The 13416-nt window shown below is 38.2% G+C and overlaps 3 protein-coding genes across 3 annotated transcripts; all 3 read left to right on the forward strand.

The window, feature by feature from the left end:
* Nucleotides 1–5952: 5952 nt before the first annotated feature.
* On the forward strand, nt 5953–8179 carry LOC145778305 (uncharacterized). Its single transcript, XM_082589766.1, has 6 exons — nt 5953–6024; nt 6635–6727; nt 6946–7056; nt 7265–7375; nt 7671–7824; nt 7974–8179. The coding sequence occupies exons 1-6, from the start codon at nt 5953–5955 to the stop codon at nt 8177–8179; spliced, it is 747 nt and encodes a 248-aa protein (XP_082445892.1).
* Nucleotides 8180–8486: 307 nt separating this feature from the next.
* LOC145778598 (uncharacterized) lies at nt 8487–10816 on the forward strand. Its single transcript, XM_082590122.1, has 6 exons — nt 8487–8875; nt 9165–9351; nt 9483–9740; nt 9985–10156; nt 10274–10428; nt 10613–10816. Exons 1-6 carry the CDS (start codon nt 8603–8605, stop codon nt 10807–10809), a joined length of 1242 nt encoding a protein of 413 aa, XP_082446248.1. The 5' UTR covers nt 8487–8602; the 3' UTR covers nt 10810–10816.
* Nucleotides 10817–11408: 592 nt separating this feature from the next.
* Nucleotides 11409–12667, forward strand: LOC145778599 (P2X purinoceptor 7-like). Its single transcript, XM_082590123.1, has 3 exons — nt 11409–11576; nt 11657–11952; nt 12292–12667. Exons 1-3 carry the CDS (start codon nt 11463–11465, stop codon nt 12467–12469), a joined length of 588 nt encoding a protein of 195 aa, XP_082446249.1. The 5' UTR covers nt 11409–11462; the 3' UTR covers nt 12470–12667.
* The last annotated feature ends 749 nt before the right edge of the window (nt 12668–13416 follow it).

The raw sequence follows: 13416 nt of genomic DNA on the forward strand, positions 1-13416 counted from the left end.
CAGTGGAAGCAATAGTGTTCTTGATGTTGCTGTGTATTTTCTTCCAGTGCTATGATTTTGACGTATTGGAATACCTACTATAGCCTATATGCTTATTGCTTATTTGTAAAAGCCCAACAGCTGTTAAGTGAATTTTGACGGTTATCGCGCAAACAATAATTTTTAAGGAAGAAATTCTATTAAAAAAAACTTTCTTGGTTTTCGAAACTAGTTGTATAACTTTACAGTTATATATTAACTTACTATATATAGTTAATAACTAACGTTAATAACTAACTACCGTATATAGTTAATAACGATATATAACTAAATATAACTATATATAGTTATATAACTATTGTTATGATACTGTAGTATGTAGTACACAATTCGTTTTTAATCAGGAGTAAATTTTACTTACCCTTACCCTAGGGTATATCATGCAAGCAGAAATTTGAATCAAACCCATTATAGTTTCGAAAACCAAGAAAGTTTTTTTAATAGAATTTCTTCCTTAAAAATTATTGTTTGCGCGATAACCGTCCAAATTCACTTAACAGCTGTTGGGCTTTTATGAAATAACTTCATGTTTATAGTCTAGCTTTGCTCTCACATGGCTTGGACTTGTAAATTGTTTTGTTATTTGTATTACAAATGATCATAAAAACCGTCATTCATTAATTACTGAAACATTTTTTAGCATTGTAGGCTATTACGAAAATGGAGCTGTGGGAAGACTGTGCATTAAAAATCTTCATTGTTTTCGTTGTTTTACATTCTTGAATTGCGTCTGGCTTTAATCACAAAAAGACAATTAATACACAAAATGGTTCCAAAAGTTTTAGTGTTTTGTTTTGGTAATTTCGCAAAACAACAGCTGCTGATGGTGGCCGAAATAAAGAGCTTCAGCAGAGCGGCATTAGTCAGCCAAGCGACAGCGCGCGCAGCCGGAAAAACGTGCCAGTAAGTTTAGCGAAATTCGTTGACATACAGACAGAGCGCCGTTAACTGACTTGAGCGACCTTCGTGTTCGGGGCGTTTACGCGCCGCCAACTTTATTGTCGATTTTCGCCAGCGTTACGCCGGTTAAACGATGAGCAGATCGGTGGCGGCTGGCTGGCGATTATCGCTGGCGCGTCGCCAATAACTTCGCTAGCGTGGAGCTGGCTAGACGCCAATCTTTGCTACTTGGGTAGGTGGCTTGTAAAAATATTACTTTTCAAGGTCTTTCCACTTGTGTGTTGATCCGAAATAAAATTCATTGGCGATAATCAAATATTGCCTTTGGCGATAACGATAAACGATAACTGAAAAAATAATTGAGCGATAACGGTAAATTGTCGCCGATAATGCCCATCACTGGTACCCAGTAGCGTATTTAGGGGGGAAGATAAAGGGCGATGGCCTCCCCCTAATGATCAGGTAAAAAAAATACAAATTTTGCAAAATAAAGTTTTAGCGCAAAACATAATTGCTTCTATGATTCGTCCTAGCGCGGGGAGGGGGCGGGGGTATAGCCTACTTTTTGCAATGTAATTCGTCAACAGTTTTTCTTCCATCACAATTGCATGGCACAAATTCATGAGAGATTTAATGAACACTGCTCGCTAGCTTTTAAAGTCAGCACATTTCTGCCTTCATTGATTCATGAAGATGAAACCTGCCCGATCGAGGAGATTTTCGACTGCTACCATAAAATGCTGGATGTCGAACCACAGTCTCTATAATACTAGTCTGGAAACTCAATAGCGTTGCTAGGCAAGGCTGTGTCTTTGCATTTGAGACAGCGCCTCAAGTGTTGGTAGGGTACTTTTGCAAGTCGTAGCCAAAAGCAGGGTTGCCATATTGGCCTTTTTACGGCCAAATTTCAGAAATTTGGCCTTTTTGAAAAGTGTTTGGCCGGACAATTTTTGTTTGGCCGCTTGGCCTTTTTTTGGCCTTTTCTAGTTTCCCGATTGGCATTTGTTTGGCCTTTTTTTCTTTTGGTTTTCATGGTTCGTTTGGTTATCCCTAGCAACAGTGAAAAGTTTTGGTGTAGCGTTTTACATCATGCCCATTTCAAAGACCTTGCTAATGCTAGCTATGCTTTAACATGTCTCTGCATCCCTGGCAGTAATGCAGTAGTAGAGAGGATTTTTCATTACTTACTGCAGTGAAAATAAAACCACGAAACAAAATGCCGACTGAGCTTTTGGAAGCGATTTTGCTAATACGAACGGACATGCTGCTGAATGGAAAATTTTGCACAAACTTTGATGCCAGTGCCATAATGATAAGGTGTTTCACATCTGATATTGTTTATGGTGAAACTAGCAGCAACGAAATGGCAGAGGCGCTAGCATTCCTAGAATAAGGAGTGTTCATTCAATTGATTTCTCTGATTTTACAGTGTTGGGTGTTTAAATGTAGCCTACAAGTAATTTTAGGCCTATTGGATATAAATATTGTACATATATACTATTTCATATTGCATCAAACAAGTGATATGCCAATATTAACTCCGTTTTCCTCTGCTCACTAGTCACCAGGGTCTCACTGGTGGACGTTAATGGCTTTTTAGTCTACAGGATGATGCTTAGCTTAATGTTATATACATATTTCATTTGCAGTAGCGTAGCCAGGAATTTTGAAAGGGGGGGGTTTTGGCCACCCAACGGCGGGGGGTCTGGGGGGCCTCCCCCAGAAAAATTAAAAAAATTATATACTTTGAATTTGGTGCATTCTGAGAGCATTTTCAACAAAAATGTGGGTACGAATATTCCTGTAAAATGGTGCTGTCCGGTAGCATAGCAAAAGGATAAGATCATGTTTTCTTCGGCATTTTTCGGAAAAAAAGCTAAGTCTCTGTGTTTTCTTGTTGCTAATTCCTGGCTGAGATGTTTGAATGTTTGGTATTGGCAAAACTCGCTTTTTTAATGCAATTTTGTTTAAAATTAGGCAATTCTTTTTTTAGACTGAAAGCATCATTCTCAATATCGTGACGTCATACGCGTGCCAAAGGGGGGGTTGTAACCCCCAAAACCCCCCCCCCCCCCCCTTGGCTACGCCACTGTTCAGTTGTATTGTAATTGTTTCCAGACCTATCTCTTTGTATTTTACGGATTGCATTTTTTCAGGAATTTTATTAAGCAATTCTTCTTTAACAAAACAGATAACATGTAGAACAATAGAAACTGGGTAAATATTATCTAATTTGTTGTTGAAAGTAAGTGCAAAAACACCACTGATTTCAACAAAGAGAACAGAATCTCAGGTTTGGCCTTTTTTTCTATAATTTGGCCTTTTTTGGGGATGCATTTGGCCTTTTTTGTTTTATCAATCTGGCAACCCTGGCCAAAAGTCTAGGCACTAGGTAGGCTTAGCCGAGTAATGTCAACTGCAGGTTGTTTTAACTTTTAGTAGGCTAAATTCTTATTTGCAGATTACCGCTAAATAGGCCTAGGCTATTTTTTCTTATTACCAGATTATCCTTCTAAGTTAGTCTTAAGTTTTTAATATGGAGACTGTGGTCAAATTACAGAATCTGCTTGGAAGGTAGGCTATGCAAATACAGGCATTTTGCCAACTATCAACGGTGAAACTGCATGATATTGTGGTTGCAGACTGTTTTTAACTAATGTAGAATGTTTAGGATGTTAGTTACAGTTAATATCTAGCATGACTACAAGTAGTTAAAATATGATGTGAGTTTTCAAATTGCTAAGGAATTGATTACTTTATAGTTTGAAGTAGTGGTCTTTAAAGTTCATAAGTTTCAATGTACCGTACCAAGTACATACAGCAGCTTAATAATTGAAGGGTTTATAATTACTGAATATTTGTGGAAGCTTTAAGCTGAAGTAGGCTTGAAATTAGTACCGTACCGTAATTGGCAGATGCTACATAGCCAGCATCATTTCCAAAAACATTGATTGATCAACTAATTCAGTTGACACTTATTTTAAAAAAGTGCATAAAGTTGTTTTATTTAGTGATAGGCCTACAACAAAAAGTTGATATGTTTCAATCTGTGGCACTCAAAATAGTCACTCCCAAAAATAATTTGTAAACAAAGAGCATTAGCAAGACAATTTTAAGTACGGTACTGGTAAGTATGCAGGTTCAGTAATTTAAAGCGACAAAGTCACAAAGGTTAAAAGTTCTGAGATTTAACTTGTATATATAGCATATACCGGTATAGCAGCGTTTCTCAACCTGGGGGTCGTGACGGTCATTTGAATGTGAATTTCTCTTTCAATTGGCTTGATGATTTCTTTGTTGTAGTTAGCATAGATGATTTATCTGATGTTGAACTGTTGATGCTAATGTTACGTGCTTTGTTAGTGGACACATTAGACGTAGTGTATCTCACCGAAGAAAGTGCTCGGCTTGCAAAGAATTGCTTGTGCAAGATTATAAATGTACATAAAATCCAAGACTGTGTACCAGAGGAATATGCCCAGTTGTTGGAGTTAGCTGATCGTGTAGGTTTGTCTGCTCCTACAGATGCTTGACTGCACTACATGATTTTCTATATGTTTATGCAGAGATCCTACCCCAATCAAGGAACTTCAAACATCCTCCGAAACCAGGCAACAATGAGCGACGTGGCAGTCGTGATACCCCCCTTTCAAGGGTTAATATGCTTGCCCATGGCAGCAGGGGACCTGGAGCCACCAGAAACACATAGGCCTAACAATGTTGGGCGTTGCAGCGGTATTCATTATCTTTGTTTAATTTTCCAAAAAAATAAATATATACAGTCTTATATTATTGGCGATTCCATGTAGTCTTATGATTTTAAATGTTATAGTGAAATGTTTATAATACTAAAGTTACGTTTTATTAGTGTGTGCATATTTTTTCTCACTATATTCTCAATTGGAAGTGGCTATTTTTCCACACTTAACGCCGTGGTTACAAGCAGGTGTTGCCAGAGTTAGGATTAAAGTTAAGAAGGGTCAAGGTAAGGGTTAGAGTCGGGAGTAAGATTAGCGTTTTCATCTTTGCCCAAGACTAAAAAAAATTACAAAATTCAGGCTTTTGTTTTCAACAGCTTTAAACTTTTCTCAAATTAGACCAGAATTCCTTATCTGGCAACACTATTGAGGTAATTATTACACTATATAGTGTAAATGTCGCCACAGCTTTTGTAGTGGCAAAAAATATGACTCCTCATACGTATACAGCACTTAAAGTGCCTCTGACAGGTAAAAAAATTTGCGAGATTTACCTAAGATACCAAAAAGGTGACAGTAGCAAACTTCCCTGATCAAAAAATTGTAAAAAATATCAACAGGCTACTAAGTTACACGCTTGCAAAGTTTCGTTGACATCGGCGAATCTGACACTCATTCGATTGCGAAAATAAAAACGGCAACATCGCTGTGACGTCGCCGTAAGCGGGAAGGATGCATTCTTTCTCTGTGATAACATGGTGAGATACAGTGCGGCTACTGCAAAACGTGAATGTGTGGGGGCTCTGTTGGTCTAAAGCATGTATTGTACAAATTAAGAATTACCGAAATGAAAAAGTGAACTTATTATTACTACCAGGTTTCGATCAAATAGGTTGAGTTGATTTTTATCAAACAGCATCTCAATTCAATTGAAATTGCAGTTTCATAGGGCTGAAATATTGATACTTTTTTATTTGTCCTAGTCTGGCTATATTGCAGTGTAACAACATTATCTCATAAACAGTACCTTTAATTTATGGTTTAGGCAATGCCTACAAGTTGATGTTTATGTGACAGTGTCAGTGACAAAGACAGTGTGCTCTCTTTTCACGCTTTCCCACAAAACAAGGTGCTGAGAAGAAAATGGTCAAAGTTTTCTTCAAGTGTTCGAAAGTGGGATGGGCCATACAAAACTAGTCGTATATGTTCTCTTCACTTCACTGAAGATGATTTTGTTAACACCATTAAAGTAAAAATGGGCTTGAGCAAACTTTACATTTTGAAGAAATCTGCCATACCATCTATAAAAGCAAAGATGCAACCAGTTGCTGTTGATGATTCCAGCACTTCTAAACAACAACGTTTACAAAAACGTACCCTTGCACAGGTAAAGTAGGTTTTTACATGTATAGACTCTGCTATGTACGGTACGTAACTGCATAACTAAGATTTTGTTAATACTGGTACTGATAAATTGCATTGCACAATGCTCACTGCTTGCAGTTTCAGCACTTTGGCAAGGTTGGTGAAAGTACCATTTCTGTGGCTCTTTAAAATTAATGGAAAATCATCACACGGAGGTATATACCTTCATGGTCATGTCAGTATACCTACTGCACTAATGACGGTGTGCCACTGTCTGCAGTTATATGTGCATATATGTGATATGTTTTTCACTCATTTTTGCAACAATGGGATATCATGCTTTAGATGGGTGCAACCTAATTCGTACCCTGAAAAGATCGAGAGAAAAAATAGAAGAAAGCCGAAGTCGCTGGTCGCAGTTTCTGCAAACATTTAAAAATTTCCGGCAATGTTCCTAAGAGTTTATGTTTGTTTGTGGAAACTCCGATCAGCAACTTTGGCTTTTTTTAATTTTTTCTCTTGATCTTTTCAGGGTACAAATTTGGATGCATCCCTTTAGATAACCAGAAAATTATTTATTTGTAATTTAGTTTTGTAGCTTTTGGCAAGAATTCAAAAGTTATCTTTTGCAGTCATTAAAAGCTCAAATTGATGTACATCCACTTGAAGATATAACTGGCCAAAAAAGTCTATCTGGCAATCAATGTGCAGCTGCAATGGATGTGGTTTGTACTATATTTTTTCAGTATCACTTACTGCTTAGAATGTATTCATGGCTTTTGCTTTGTATGCTGTTGCTGTATAAAAGTAATTTTTTTTTATAATGAATTCATCTGTTTTTCACTCCAACCAGAGAATAACATGTTTTAGATAACCAGAAAATTATTTGTTTTCCAATTCGTTTTGAAGCTTTTGGCAAGAGTTGAAACGTTACCTTTTGCAGCCATTACCGGTAAATGCTCAAATTGGTACACATCTACAAATGCAATCACATGAAGATATAACTGGTCAAAAAAGTCTATCTGGCAATGAATGTGCAGCTGCAATGGATGTGGTTTGTACTATATTTTTTCAGTATCACTCATTGCTTAGAATATGTTAATGGCTTTTGCTTTGTATGCTGTTGCTGTATAAAAGTAATTTTTTTTATAATGAATTCATCTGTTTTTCACTCCAACCAGAGAATAACATGTTTTAGATAACCAGAGTTTTTCAATTCGTTTTGAAGCTTTTGGCAAGAGTTGAAAAGTTACCTTTTGCAGTCATTTCCGGTAAATGCTCAAATTGATACACATCTACAAATGCAGTCACGTGAAGATATAACTGGCCAAAAAAGTCTATCTGGCAATGAATGTGCAGCTGCAATGGATATGGTTTGTACCATATTTTTTCAGTATCACTTACTGCTTAGAATGTATTCATGGCTTTTGCTGTTACGGTATAAAAGTACATTTTTTGTGATGTATTCATTTGTTTTCACTCATTTTTGCAACCAGAGGATAACATGCTTTAGATAACCAGTAAATTATGTAATTGTAATATTGTTTTGTAGCTTTTGGTAAGAGTTACACAACACAAAAAGTCCCCTTTGAGCTATGAAATTACATATACGGAGCCTCACCATGATCTGTCTTAATGTGATACATACTTATATAATTTGTATACCAGATTGAAGGTGATTTGGATGTTGATGAAACTGCTACTTTGGCCAGTAAACAATGCAAGCCGCTTGTCATGGTCGAAGTTCAATATGGTTTGACTTCTGCAACTAAATCGTGCCAGACCAACCCTAAATTCGTGCTACCAAACACTCGTGAAACAGGTATATAAACCCATAATCTTTTATATTTGTCGTGTTTGCATGCCCAAAAGTTACAATTGCTTCAGCTAAGCTGGCCTGTGTTATTTCGATTTTTACACAATGTTATTACATTTTTGCAAATGTTAATTATACATTTACTTTTCATAAAGGTGTACAGACATTGCCTGAACCAATGGATATATGCCAGGAAGGTAGTAGCATAACTCCCATTTGGAGCCCAATTAAGGCAATTCCAAACAAATGTTCAACACCAGTCAAACAAAATGCTTGTGCTGAATTCAGCGTTCATGATGTAACTGTCCCTGATAATTATGACTCATCGTGGCACCCATGTGACATCACAACGGAGAGGTAAACTTAGTACATTTTCACTAAAAAGTGCAGTTTTGGGAATTGTTTGGATAAATGTTGTGTAATTCAAGACAAAATGTAACGTGTTTGCAATGGTTTCAATGGAACATCTCTTTGAATTTTATAAGAATATTTCGATTTATACTTATGCAGTGAAGATGTCAATGAAGACATTGTGGAGGAAGAAAAATACATTGTTTGCAAGAGCAAGCTATTTGCACTTTTCTCCACCTGCAGGCGATGCTTCAAACCCACCAAACCGACCATTTCGCCTGGTGTTCCTGGAGGTGCAGCGATTGAAGTAACGCAATTCTGCCACTGCGGTTATATCTACACATGGCAGAACACTCACGCTGAGGGAAAAATATCAAAATTGAACTGGCTTGCATCATGTTTGACTGTTTGTGTGGGAATCGCATTTGCAAAAATGGAACGCTTCATGCAATTGCTAAACATACCATTTGTGAAAGAGCGTTCACATTATCGTTACCAAGCAAATTATGTTCAGCCTATTGTGCACAGCGTATGGTGTGCTGAGCAGAAAAGACTTTTGGAGTTTTTCAAGAATAAGGGTGTGGACAATAGTTTAGTTGTCGGTGGTGATGGTCGTGCTGACTCTCCTGGTCATTGTGCAAAATATGGTACTTATACCTGTATGGAGCTGCAATATAACAAGATTTTTTCCATCTCGTTGGTTCAGGTATGTACTGTACGTTGGATATTTTGAAGCTTTTTACATAGATATATTGTAAGTGCTGTATTGTTACTTCTAATTTGTATCTAAAACTGAAAAACGTGCTTTTTCTCTATTATACAATACCATATAGCCATGGTACTGAAACCCCGTAGAAAAGGTTGGAACAAGTGACGGTCACGATCCCCTGCCATAAAAAGTGGGGAATTGACGATCCCCCCATACACCACTGATATGTGGAAAACGTTGAATTGTGCGTTACCGCTCTCCGGCTGAAGTTGATTATGTTTATCAGAGCAATGAAACTGGTGGGAGTCATGCGATGGAATTAGCTGGACTGAAGCGATGTGTGCAGGAAGTGCAGGAAAGCGGTTTGCGTATCAAGCAGATCATCACAGATCGCCATGTACAAATTCGAAAATTCGTAGCAAATGATATGCCTGGAGTCGAGCATTTATTTGATGTGTGGCATATCGCAAAGGGTTGGTATTACATTACTGACATTACCTGCTTTTCTTCTGTTCGATATCAAACCTTTCACGTGAAACTGCTTTCAGTGTTTGGAGTAGGTTTGCTGCACATCTATGTCATACATTTTTCAAAATACTTCCAGGTGTAAAAAAGAAGCTAAAAGTTCTGAGCCAAAAGAAGGCTACCGTGGAAATACAACCATGGATAAAGAGTATCGTTAACCATCTATACTGGTCTGCCTCATCATCTCACGAACAGCCAAAGGCTATTATATCAGCAAAGTGGTTGTCGGTTCTCCATCATATCCAAAATATTCATGACGGCCATGGCGAGTTGTTCCCTTCATGTGTTCACCCACCTTTAGAACAGTCAGATATTGTTAGAAAAAAGTGGATAACGGGTACGTATGCAAGTTTTGATGATACGATTTCATCATTGACTGGCAGTTTAATGGCAATAGCGACAAGCCATATGCATGTTCTCATTTCAATAAAACGTTGTGACGTAATGATTAGCCTCATGTGCCACTTGTTATGGACCTCCTTGTGTCTGCTTTAAAAATAAATAATAATAATGATGAAATCACAAACTGTACCCTCTTGCTGCATTGCTTCATATCGATATAAGTTTTGTTTGCATTTCAGGTTCGGAAACCATTAAAGCTGTGGGGGGAGTCATAACCAATAACCTGTTGATAAAGGACGTCCAAATGATGAGTACGCTTTATCAAACCAGCAATTTAGAGGCTTTCCACAGTCTGCTTCTGCATTTTGCTCCTAAGTCTCAGTCATATTCATACAAAGGGATGTTGTGTCGGTGAGCATTGAGCAAACAGATCCTATGAGCTGTAATTTTAGTTTTCTTGCTTGTACTCATTTTCTGCCGTAGCGTGTGTGCTGAAATACATTAGCTGTTCGTTTTTTCCCCTTTCAGGCAATATTTAGCTGCTCTCCACTTCAACGAGAATAGCGAGCGTCGTTGGTTGAGTGACGAGAACGGGGAGGCAAAGTTTAAAATAACTTTTCCTCGTCACAAACACAAGCAAAAGGAGCATTCTCTGCGGCCAGTTGTAGCTAAGCCAACGTATGGTGAGGAAAAATAATTATTTGTCAGATCTGCAAAGAAATAGGCTACACCTGGCACGGAATGATGGTGTTCCACTTAATTAAATTTTAGTTTTCAATTAAGTTTTGATAATGAAAATGCTATAGAGGTTGGTTTCATCATTTCAATCGCCACAAACCTAAAGTGTGGTTTTATTTATTTTTTTAGATTACGTCAAAACCATCATGCATTGTGTGGCAAACTCAACCACCGAGGAATTGCATTCTTACAGAAGCCAGATGAGCTCAATTGAACCCCAGCCATTGTCTTCAGAATTTGAAAGGCCGACTGAAGACGCCCTTGTGCAAAGCATGGCCAGATTTAATACCTTTCATAAAACTTCGTCGGCTAGCGTGGCACATTGATAGCGTTTCCAACTCGTAGCCGTGACCTTGTGAATTCGTATCCTGCCAGTCTCGCTTGTTTGCTTGGGCAAGAAACTACGATAATTGCCTCTACCGAGTGATCCATTAGGAGTGATGGGTAGTTTGAAATTACAATAACACTAGTCGTAAAATCAACAACCGAAAACAATGACACCGGCGATACAGTTCGCCTTACCAACCTGGAGGATGAAAATGAATAACTGAAGTAAAAAGAAATCATAGAGAGCGTCCTTACATCTTTCGCATTATACTTCAGACATGGACGCTGCTTTGTCGCTAGCCTATTTACGAATCAATTGCTACCTTGGTTATTTGTATATGTGTTCTTGATTTTATTGCAGACATGTTAATTGTTGGCCTTTTTCAGTTTTGTAATTTTTTGTACGATATTAGTTTTGGCTTGTTTCTTATGGCTTCTTGTTGTATGACAACCTTCCCACCTTGTTAATGTTTAGTGGTACAAAACTCGACAATTGCAGAGAGCATGTTGACTGCAGTACAGCAGTCACTTCTTTCGAATGCTATACAAAAACACTGGAATCGAAACATGCTCTCTGCAATTTTCACATTCTGTTGTGATAACCCTATATTTTTAGGATCATTTGTAGGTACGGTATACTTAGTTTATAAAAATGAACTCTGACTCCGATACAGACGTCAGTTATGAAGATTTTGGTGAACCTGCTCCTTACCTTTTTGAGCCGGAGTATTCAGAAGAAGAAATCTTGCTACGTAATACCATGCAGGTAGCTACCATATCCTATCAAACATTTTAAAAATCTATGCCACTGTGACATGTTCAAATAACTGATAGTTTTGTTTGCAGAGTCACCACCAGCCCGATTTGGATCTTCCAAGCAATGATTGGCGTGCTGGAAACTCTAGGTGGTGCGTTTGCCACAAGTGCCAGTCGATGCCCCAGCCCAATGAATGTGCATGTTGCCATGAAGTGCCACAAACGAAAGAACTTTTAAAGAAGGACGCATCTAGTTGTATTACAAATTCGACCGATTTTGAGGCACATTTACATCCTGCAGTTCTCAGGACTTTTTTTATGAGGAGCAGGAAGAACTGGAGAAAACACAATAAACCGAAAGGAGAAAACGGAGACCTATCCAACGAGTAAGGGAACGTTCAAATATTACGTAACGCTTTTTTTCCGAATTTTTGACCCCCCCTCTCCCATGTAACGCCAACGCAACGTTTTTTTCAACCCCTCCCCCATGTAACGCTTTTTCACTACGAATTCAGCACAAAAAACTACCATTCCGTAGTCGAAAGCGTTACGTAACGTTTTGCTTGAACCCCTCCCCCCCGATGTGACGCTAACGTAACGCTTTGCATACCCCCCCCCCCTCAATGGCGTTACGTAATATTTGAACGTTCCCTAAGGAAGCTACACTAGGTTAAAAATACGCTAAAGAATGCACACTAAAAGAAGTGATATTATTTCCTTCACAGGCAGTATCGGTTAGTTGCCTACAGGCATGTGTTGGAGTGGATTCTGCAAGGTGATGTTTTGGGAAGCAACAACCGGATTGTGCTGCCGTCATGCATTGTTTGGCGAATCCGCAACAGTTTTCCAGATCCAGATGGCCGTTACACCGGATTTCAATGGCCAACGGAAGGCACATTATGAGAAAGAGAGAACTTTTATTTATTTTTGAATCGTGATGATGAATTAAATATGAATGATGATTCGTACGATTTCTTCATTTTTCACTTGAAGTATAGTTTAGGTTTTGTAGTAACGTATCCAGTACAGTTTTATTAAACTGCAAAAAACAATAGATCTTTGGAAAAAGCAACCGCTTGTACCAACTCCGACTAAACTGTGATCCAGCAATTACATCTAGGAAGCGTTTGTTTCAGCAGTCGCTAAGGACGCCCGCTTAGGATGACGTCATACCACCAAAGTCGTCCCAGAGCAGTGAAATATGGAGTTTCGCCTGTGGTGGCGCTGCGGAGCGGTCATTTGATGTAAATTACGCCCTAACCAGTCGAGCTACGAGGTTAAGATTAAAAACATTCGCTAAGTATAACTCTGCGCTAGGAAATGCTTTAAAAAGTTACTATACTTGGATCCACCTGTCAGGGGCACTTTAAGTTCAGTTTTTTTTTATTTCTGACCATCACAGCGAAAACAATACACATCAACATAGTAAGGTTCTAGAAAAGTTCTTTAAAAGCGCCTTCGTAGAGGGTTTCTGTATGGATTGCTGTATACCTTGCACAGTCCAAGTCTGGCAATAAGCTTTCTTCACAATAGTCATGATATGCATTAGGCAGATTAAGGTTGTTAATTTCATTGCGCGCAATATGTCGGTGTAATACCCCACTTTTCGAACGAAATATCCCCGTCATATGCGAATTTCCACCTTCCAAATCTTCATTCAACTGTAAAATACAAATAAATTCAGTAATGCATCATCTTCATGAAGTGCCATTAATCTCTCCGAACTTGGGTGACCATTTGATGCCATAGTTCTTTAGCATACCAGTAATGTAATGCATATGTTTTGTGTAAAATAAGTCATGTTCAATTGCTATATATAGTATGCAAAATTGGTACCCAAAGAAGAATGT

This window comes from Aplidium turbinatum, chromosome 10 (genome assembly GCF_918807975.1).
Source record: "Aplidium turbinatum chromosome 10, kaAplTurb1.1, whole genome shotgun sequence".
Lineage (NCBI taxonomy): Eukaryota > Metazoa > Chordata > Ascidiacea > Aplousobranchia > Polyclinidae > Aplidium > Aplidium turbinatum.

Coding starts and splice junctions, on each gene's coding strand:
- LOC145778305 (XM_082589766.1), top strand. CDS start 5,953: ATGCAACCAGTTGCTGTTGATGATTCCAGCACTTCTAAACAACAACGT. Junction 6,025..6,634: donor AAAAACGTACCCTTGCACAG/GTAAAGTAGGTT, acceptor TATCTTTTGCAG/TCATTAAAAGCTCAAATTGA. Junction 7,825..7,973: donor ACCAAACACTCGTGAAACAG/GTATATAAACCC, acceptor CTTTTCATAAAG/GTGTACAGACATTGCCTGAA.
- LOC145778598 (XM_082590122.1), top strand. CDS start 8,603: ATGGAACGCTTCATGCAATTGCTAAACATACCATTTGTGAAAGAGCGT. Junction 9,741..9,984: donor TAGAAAAAAGTGGATAACGG/GTACGTATGCAA, acceptor TTTGCATTTCAG/GTTCGGAAACCATTAAAGCT. Junction 10,429..10,612: donor TGTAGCTAAGCCAACGTATG/GTGAGGAAAAAT, acceptor TTATTTTTTTAG/ATTACGTCAAAACCATCATG.
- LOC145778599 (XM_082590123.1), top strand. CDS start 11,463: ATGAACTCTGACTCCGATACAGACGTCAGTTATGAAGATTTTGGTGAA. Junction 11,577..11,656: donor TGCTACGTAATACCATGCAG/GTAGCTACCATA, acceptor TTTTGTTTGCAG/AGTCACCACCAGCCCGATTT. Junction 11,953..12,291: donor AACGGAGACCTATCCAACGA/GTAAGGGAACGT, acceptor TTTCCTTCACAG/GCAGTATCGGTTAGTTGCCT.